This window comes from Etheostoma spectabile, chromosome 14, assembly GCF_008692095.1.
Source record: "Etheostoma spectabile isolate EspeVRDwgs_2016 chromosome 14, UIUC_Espe_1.0, whole genome shotgun sequence".
NCBI lineage: Eukaryota > Metazoa > Chordata > Actinopteri > Perciformes > Percidae > Etheostoma > Etheostoma spectabile.
In genome coordinates this window covers 3,519,198-3,528,714 of record NC_045746.1, presented here as the reverse complement: position 1 = coordinate 3,528,714, position 9,517 = coordinate 3,519,198, and the positions used below count along the sequence as shown (strand labels likewise).

The 9,517-nt window shown below is 39.6% G+C and overlaps 1 protein-coding gene across 2 annotated transcripts in view; it reads right to left on the bottom strand.

Moving 5' to 3' along the window:
• gabbr2 (gamma-aminobutyric acid (GABA) B receptor, 2) overlaps positions 1-9,517 on the bottom strand; it is a 183,418-nt gene that overhangs the window by 92,477 nt on the left and 81,424 nt on the right. For both annotated transcript variants that reach the window (XM_032534941.1, XM_032534940.1), the window contains one exon: positions 867-1,037. In XM_032534941.1, coding sequence (XP_032390832.1) covers positions 867-1,037 — 171 coding nt within the window. The remainder of the gene's footprint in view (positions 1-866; positions 1,038-9,517) is intronic.

Genomic DNA, 9,517 nt, shown 5'->3' with positions numbered 1-9,517 from the left:
CTCTGGCTGCTGGACAGATTGTTTTCAACCAGGGCCTTGAGGCAAAAGCTCACAATGCGTTTTTCAAATTTATGCTTTTGATACCATTGACATTGCCTTTTTTTTTTTTTTTTAAACTGAATGTTGCTGATGTTACATAATGTTTGTGTCATCATAGTTTTCATCCAATGGAATGACAAATGTGTATATTTTGCTAATGCTCAAACCTACTACAAACAGGAATACGTTTGACTCACTAGTTACCGTGCATTTTGGGAATAACATAATTTAATATCTCCTCTTTTATTAGAGTTAAAAGCTGCTCAACACTTTTTCTTGGAGAATGCAGATGTGTCCACTTCTTTCTCAAGCTGAAATCCGATTTACCACAACTTCCAAAATGAGTCCTCTAGCTTTTAAATGTATTTCAGTGCCAACAGTGTCATGACAGAGTTGGCTCCAAGTGTGGATGAAGTTCTTCATCTTTCCACAAATTACTTCTCACAGAACTAGCTAGGTAGAATAGGCTGAGGGGTGCTTTCTGTCTATTGAATACGAAAGTGACATTAAACTACACAATAGATGGAATTTAGTAAATAAATAATATAGCAAAATCTCCTTTGTACAACCAGACATTCATTCATTTTTATTACAAAATATGTACTTCAACATCTGCTGTCCTTCATATTACTGGTAAACCAATTTTAAACCAGCCAGCAAATTTGTTCATATATTACTAAAGACATGATGCATAGCGTAAGTGGTAGGATTAAACTGGAGTTTAAGTTTTAAAAATGTTAATCTTCACATTTGCTCAGGTTTCTTTGGCAACTTTGGAAAAAGTTTCTAAATCAAAATCTCTTGAAAAATGAACGAGGAACACTGACCTCCGAGAACCTCTGCACATCCTGAGTGAGTGTCCCCACACGGCTCCAGTTGTAGAAGTTGAGGAATTTCACAACTGCTGGGTTCACGGCGTTGTCTGATGGGACCGTGCGGAAGAAATTGGGGTACTTTTTCTTGTCTGCCAGAACTGGAGTTGTTGCTGCAAAGGACAGCTGAAACCACAAACAAAAAATACAATGAGCTTTGAGTCTGACTGTTAGGGTTAAATAATACTGTCATTAATAATACTGGCAACAGAGTTTTTGCTAGGGTCACATTAACTGTTAATAAAGTCGCACTGATAAGTACTGTGTCTCTGAACCTAAAGCGCAAGAAGACCGTTCTCAGGTCTGCCCTTGCTTTGGTCAGTGGCCTGTGTCATTTTAAGGTTTAAACCAAGGCAGCGCGGCTGCGACGAACACACACTCATTTATATTCTAAGGATGTGAACAAATCAACTCTTTCTTCAAATGTAAGCGAAACAGCCCCCTCAGTGTATAAAATGGATCTGCAAATATTGGGTGGAACTGATAAACTCTGTATGCATGACCTTTAAAGCTGGCTTTACACTGTGCCTGTCCGGGAGTATGTACAGTACAGGTGTGGGAATGCCGGTTTGTGGTTTTGATGGCGAGAGGGGAGCAGCTTAGCAACATGATCATCTCTGGGTTGGTAAACTAAAATCATTTCTGTTCTTCACATGTAAGCCAATTGAATCAGATTTTACACACACACACACACACACACACACACACACACACACACACACACACACACACACACACACACCTATTACTCAGTGCAAAGTGTTCATATTATGCTTTAAATTTGGCTTTCCCTGTCCAAAGTCCACCCCATCTCCAACAGAAAACCCTGTTCACCAACTGCTCCAAACAGCTCTAATGTAATCCAGCTTTTACTTCCCTGACGAACGAATGCTCGCTTAGTGTGGCATGCCCTCATACTCTGCTTCTGAGTTGGTAGTAGTCTTTACCTAGTTACTGCACATGTGCAACTCCCAAAAAAGAAGAGTGATGCCTCACTCGATAGCTAAAACAGAGAGTTCAACACAGAGGGTGAAAAAAGGAGCTGCAGCAATGTGCAGTACAACCAGTATGGTGTTTTTTGGAAAATGAAACCATGTAAACCTATTCTGATATAACCTATACATACAATTATGAACCTGAAAATTAGCATAATATGAGCAGTTTAAAGCACATCAACTCATGTTCAAAAAAAGAGAGGGTGTTCCAAACACTGAAAGGCAAACTTTCTCAGTATTGTTAACACGCTAATGAACTAAATATGATGCAGCAAGCATGAACCCTCACTTAATGCAAAACAGTTGGTAAAGAGAGTGTAACTTAAGCGGATATACTGGTCTAGTGAAGATTTATTGAGCAATTATTATAGTGCAAGCATGCGCATGAAATATGATGAGAATGTCTACAACTTGTGTTATACTATGTTTGAGGCTAAAATAGATCCAATTTGGTCGTTCTTGTCTGTTTTTCCATTGCACAGACACACACAGACACTACCACCACCCACACTCACAACTGTCCTCCTTTCCACCTTTCATTTGTCAATTCCATGCTAATCAAGTTTTGCTCTCTTACCCTCCCTTCCACTTTGTAGCACATTTTTAACAATAGGTCACTAATTTCCTCCAGAGGTAAAGGTGGCTGTAATTCCTTTTTTCATTAAGATTAAAATTTGCACGTCTGTCTATTCTAGCACATGCTGGTTGTTAAATTGTACAAAGATCTTGTAATATTAAACTTGTTACAATCTCAATAAAGCAAGTTACAACGCATTTTAACCCGGAAAAAAAAAATCGGAGTACAAAAGTAACCGTATTTCCTGTTGCTGGAATTCGATGGTTGAGATGACTGCAGAGACTGATTCTACATTTGCGGGATACTAGACATTCTCCCTTTATTTTCAGGAGTCATTATGCTGCGTTGAAACGAGACGTCCCATCAGTGTTTCCAAGGTCAGAGACGGCAATAACCAGAGACGGCGTGGACAACATCTGTGTCCCAACAGTTGACAGTACATCAGTGCGGACAGCGGTGTGTCTGAGCAACTGACAGACAAACGTGTGGAATTAACCTTTAGGCATGCTACATGTAAATATTAGCATTGCATTGTATCAATCAGCTGTGGAAAGTTACTATACCGTAATTGAGCATTTCCATTTCTTCTCCTTTATACTTCTACTCCATTACAATTCAGAGTCAAGTACTGTATATTTTACTTCACTTTTTATTTTATAACGTTAGTTACTTTGCCGATTCAGAATAATAATACACAATATTATAAATAATTAAATTATGATGTATTAAATTGGATAAAGACATTTTGATCCCACGGTGAAATTCACAAGCTACCAGCCCAGTCACAGCCTACTTCGGAGTTTATTCTGGTGAAGATACTGTAACTCAAAAGTAATGTAAAAGTAGTGTAAAGCATTACAATTCAGAAAGTATTATTGTAGTATAACTAGTAACTAGTAATCTATATGGCATTACATTTTGGAAGTAAGTTGCTCAAGACTGCATTTGTTAGTCAACGACGGTTCGTTTACGGGATAGTTCTCAATTTCCCTCGACCCTCAGTTTCCGCTTTCTTAGAGTCTACTTTAAACTCTGGTCAGATTGAGCAACATTTACCGGAACCTCTGAAAAAAATGGCAAGTTTTAAGGAAAATTTAGATTGTGAAACAACGCGGGCCTGCTTGGTTCACTCAGGGAATGATTGTAAAGATTTACAAAGTATATGTTTATGGCATTTACTATCTAACTGGGACATTTTAGGACCTGTTGATTTCCTATGGGTAAAATACACACAGCGATACACTGGTAAAAGCAAATTATGTTTAACCACGTACCCAGGTAACTTATATAACTCACTGTACTGTATTGTGTGAACAGTGGACTTCATTTACTATTGTGTGTGTAATTTTCCTTTGCAGGGTGCAAATGTTTCACCAAAACAAGTTTCTTCCAAAGACTATTTTGAAGATCCACGCTCGCTGCGTTCAGTACTTAGCACCACCAAAGACGATTAGGATTTGTTTAAAGAAATGCAAACAACCCCTGACCGTTTATTCTCCTATCCAGGAATTTTGTGTGGACTAGCCAGACCTTCCTCCTCAGCGCTGTGGATATAGGTCTGGCAATGCGAGACTTTCCATTTGCTAACATGCATAACTTTGAGAGCAGAGGTATGAAATGTACTTACTATTTAGGCACTAGCAGCTGAGCTGAGATAATGAGGCACCATGCTCTATTTTCAATGTCCTATCTGTGGTAATACAACGAGCGATATGAATCAGTGCAGGGTTAATTACATACTTTGTAGAGATTAGCAGAACTTCTTATTCATGATAGTGATCAACGCAAGATATTATAATTCTGACTGAGACCAAAAGGTACACTAGTAGATTTCCTAAAAGTGTGCTAAAGCCTTGAGGAGTTCAAGCATCTCCTAACTTTAGGGATGACTGTGATCTTCTCATTAAGCCTCTATCCACTTCTCTTTGCTACTCATTAATCACAGTACTGGTGGTATAATTGTACACTCATTGAAACTTGATTACAGCTGAAAATGTACTGTAGCATGGTTGAAAAGAAAGTAGCTGACTTAAAAATAACTTATCTAAAGGTTTAGAGGGCATTCAAAACCTAATTTTCAGATAGCAATACTAACAGTCTCAGGAATTTACTGTATGGTATGATACGGCATTTCAGCTATGAGTAAAGTTTAACTTGGTTTGACGTTTTAATACTTAAATAAGACAAAAAAGACTTAAAGTTTCCATTGTATACCATTTCCAAATTAGCGGCAAAACGGACACAAAGTGCAGGCCTCAGCCGAGTCATTTCACTGGATTCCCAATCGACAAGTCTCCCAACCAGTGGGTAACCCTCAGCCTTCTAAATCACCACTTTCTGCACAGACCCACCGGGGTTTGTGTTCACACATTAACCAGACAGGCTTTTAAAACAACACATGGATTACAACCATCAATTAAGCAGGAAGAAAGGCTTTTATCTTGCTACCACGGCTAAATCCAAAATCACCCACCAGTCTTAGAGGGCTTCAAGGGGTCTTTCCAGCGTTGCCTTAATCTCCGTTTAGCTAAGGCTGTTTGCTACACCCACATTGGGAGATGCTTCTATGAGCTAGTGATCTTATAAAACCAAATTGATTGCACAAGTCCTCTCACGGCTGCATGGGGAAGAAACTTTGTGGTTGGAGGAAGCTCCACAATCTCATCCCATTCCCCCCTCAGCTGTTTAAAGATTGCCTGCCCATTTTGTTGTTTTTGCTTTTAGCTCCATTTTTACTTATTTTATCTTAACACTACACGGAACTGAGAATCCCAGATACACTACAGAAAGAAATGTTGACCTATAAAACACACAAGCTGAAGTTAAAATGGTATTGGAGTGTAGGGCTTAAAAGTCAGGCTATTTCTTTTCAGCTAATATTGTTCACATACTGAAAAATCCAAAAAAGAAACAGCAAGCCACTATAAGTTATCAATTTTCAATTCTTGCAGCAAGCGTTTTGGTTCAATGAATATGAGGCCATCACATGTGTGTAAGGGCCTTGACATATCTAACATTGTATTTTGTTAATCAAACTACTGTTAACTGAAGATAAATTGGTGCCTTTGCTATAAATCAAAATGGACCATGGGAAGCAGAAAATATTATTTGAGTATTAAAGTCCGTTCATGACATTAGACAAGTTTCTCTGTTGATGTCAGAGCAAAATCTAGGACAGTGACAAAGATACAGTCTATCTTGTTTGGCCACTGAATCCAGGTCAAGGACTAAAGCTTACTACAATAAAATGCATGATTTTATTTTCATCTCAAAGAAGCCAAAGCCTACACGTCAATCCAAGTCATATTTGGCCCACTTTGGTGAGGACAGTGTATTGAGACGATTTGAGAGGCAGTTCCGATGTATTATTTAAAGAATAGGCTAGTGTTTATCCAACTCTGTACAGCGTTTTTCAGAGGAAAAGCCAAACAAAGCTGCATGATATCACCACACATCTCAGAATAGTGGCTTATGTAAGAGGATTTTAAGGAAGGCAGGCCCAAATTGGATGGTTTTTGGTGAAGAGTTCAGATTTACAACATGCAGTGTGCAAGTACACACAGATCACGCACAGGCTACATCCATACACTAAGCACAGATCCCTCTGATACACAGAACTACAGCAGCCTGTCTTTGCCAGTAGTAATTAAACTGTGGCAATGGGATCAGGACAGCTTCTCCCTTTCATCTCGCCACAAGGTCACTGAGGCTCCTGTTAAAACGACTGAGGAGCTGCCTGGCCCCACTGAGACATAACGTTTTTGTGAAGACTTGAGGTGAATCGCTAATACCATCGCAAGGGTGATCTACTCAGACATTCTGGACACACAGTCGCACATCACATTCTATTTGAAGTGAGTACAAAAGCTTTGCTGCCGCTCCATTTGGCCTTATTTAAGTCACAATCAAACTAATTTTACGGTTTTCTGCGGAGTAAAAGTGAGAGAGGGGCAATCTAATAGTTGTTGAAACATTTCACTTAAATCTTTAGTGCATAACTTTTTGATATTAATGAACATTTGTTACATTTAAGCTATTGCCAAATGAGTTTCTACAAAGCTAATTAAGACTATCAGCTCCACACAACTCTCTCTGTATTTCCCAGTATGGCTAGGTTCAGAAGATTGTGGCGTCCGGTGTCTTTCCTGCACAAAAAATCAAGTAAAGATAATTATGTCTTCTGAAGAGTCTATACTGTTTTTTTAATCCTCCTTGGCTACTAGCAACAGAGTGGAGTTGAGGGGGGAGTGCACAGTCACAGGAGGCTTGTATCATGTGGATGCACCAACAGTTTTGTTGTCATTAATTAGAATTCCTCATTGGGTTGCAGAAACTACACATTATAGTTTTAACACTAAAAGGAGTCAACATCATGGTGGTGCTTAAGAAAAAGTCAGGGGGTCATGGCAGTCACTAGGATTCATCATCTGGGAACCATGGATGTTCAAAATGTCACGGCAATCCCTCCAGAAGTAGCTGAGATATTTCAGTCAGGTGGTGGACCAGTCGACTGTCTGAGGTTACCATCCATGCAGCCAGGCCGCTAGCGGCAAAAATGAACTTAGTAAATTGACTGCTTCTTGCTTAGTTTGTTATTTGTGCTCTTTGCAGAGGTTAGGTGTTGTGAGTCAGTGGATGAAATGAAATTGGTTTGTCTTTCTGACCATGTTACAAAACAGCCAGCAAGATTGTTGCAGCCTAATTCCTAAAAAAGCCTAAACTTAGACATAGTTGTTAAAGACCTTATTACCAACAAGCAGTGCAAAATGTCTCTTTGTTTACACCTCGTGCAATATACCTGCCTGATTTGGCATGGGATTAGATCAATGGTACATAAATTAAAGGCAACAAGCCTTACAACCGTTCCTAGCACAAGCAGTTTGAAGGAGAAATAAGGCGGATGCATGAGTGTGTCTAATCACATTTATGGATCTAATAGCATTGATTGGTCCTAGCGGGACTGCTTCGCAAAAGGATCTGCTGCTGCTAATTTTGTGTGGTTGGCCTTTGAATAATGAAGTGGCTATCAAGGAGAGGCTAGATAAAAAAAAATATTGGTAGGTAAATATCAGCTCACTAACAGTGCATTGCTCCTTCCTTTCATGTTTATTATACCAAAGGTGTTACATCAAGGACTAATCTGAAACTGTGGAGCCGTTATCTGACAGCATCACCAATGTATTCTAAACCAAAATTGGGTATATGCCTCACATAGAGAGAAATGAGAGGCCAACAGAATTTATTTTGTAATAATTCTTTCAAATGGTTCCAGTTAAGGAGAACTGATGATACTCCACTAATGTTCATCATTTAACAAGCCGTAATTCTTTGATCAAGTATCTTTGTACAACCATTGATAAGACCATACGTTTTGTGGAAAAGCATGATCAATCAATCAACACAATGAACACCCATTAAAATATACAAAAATTAGCACTGCTTTCCACTTCAGAAATCCCTTCCTAACTCGGCAGTCTTTACTTTACAACACAAATTTTTAGATATTGTCTTGTGAACTTTTCCAGATTTCTGCTATAGACGCATGGATGCAAAGTGTGCTGCAGCAAACACTTGGAGGCAACACTCACTATATAGTATATTAGTATATGGTATATTGGAAAAAAAAAGTTTTCCAACATCACTGATTCCTCCCTCTCCCCCCCAAACCCCCCCTAAAAAAAATTGTTTCTGAGACTTTCCCATAACAACAATAGGGCCATATTTGAGGGGGAATCTGAGGCCACACACATACAGTCAAGAGTGTCACACCTTGATTGGATGCATCCCCGAATAACACACTTCCGTTGTGCTTTACGGAAACTTCAGCAAATTATAAAACTGAAAGGAAAGGTTTCACACTTTCAAGGGATAGTAGCAAACAACTTGAAACGCTCAATCCACCCCTATCTATTATTTCTTCCTTCGCCCGCAATACACAAACAGATTCAAGGCCCATCCATCATGACGGGGGCCCCGGAACCCCGTGCAGAGTAATAGCTAGGTAATAGTAGTACTGTTGATCAGGAAGCGCGGAGGTGGTCCTGGGGTTTATTCAATATTCAAGAGAGGCATTTGGTGCACTGTGGGAGCACCCAGCTGGAGATGCGGCAGTGAGGGAGAAACTTTGGACCCCTTACCGACCACATCCAGAACTCATTAGTACCAGGATGGAGGAGGGAGAAAGAGATAAATATTGATAGTGGAGGAATTGAGTGAGAGAACTAGTGGTGTTTACAACATCAGACATGGAGGTGGGGAGACAATAAAGGGCATGAAACAAACAGGGTATCTGAACATGGGAGAGAAGAAAGATGAGAGAGGAATTATGAGGCATCAAGTCAGTGCTATGTATGCATCGGATTATTGATCTTATACTGCATAGTGAAGCTGGCTGCACAAGCATAAGACAATGCACAAATGCATCATCTCATTTCAAATTAAATGTAGAATATTGAATCTGCTTGACTACATTGCAATTTAGCTCTAGGATTTGAGGGTGAGGATATATTGCTACATGACTTGTTTAATAGGTGAGGGATCAGATGCAATAACAGCACAGAGAACCAAACTGCTTCAGGTCCACACTATGCACAGTAGAAGGGAGGCATTACAGCTTCCTACAGGGGCCTGACCAGGCAAGTGTACAGTCCCTCTGGTAGGAGTATGTACAACTTGTCTACAGGCTTTGACACTTGCGTGTAGTCTTACCATAAAGACTTATACACATATAGGGCAGGCCAATATGGTTAAAATGTACAATCCATATACATCAAAAGTGGATAAAGAATCCTAATAAATTGTCATGCTGCCCTACTCACACATAAAACAAATATATAGGATTTATGTGTGAGAGTGCTCCATTGGACCGTTATACGCTGAAACATACACAAACCCACACTTGATGGGCATTGATTTTACAAGGTATTGGTGTGTGTGTGTAAGGACATTAGACATAGCCATTCTCTGTGCTAGGTGCTGACAAACCTTCTGCACCATTTTTCCATTTTGTGTGTGTGTGTGTGTGTGTGTGTGTG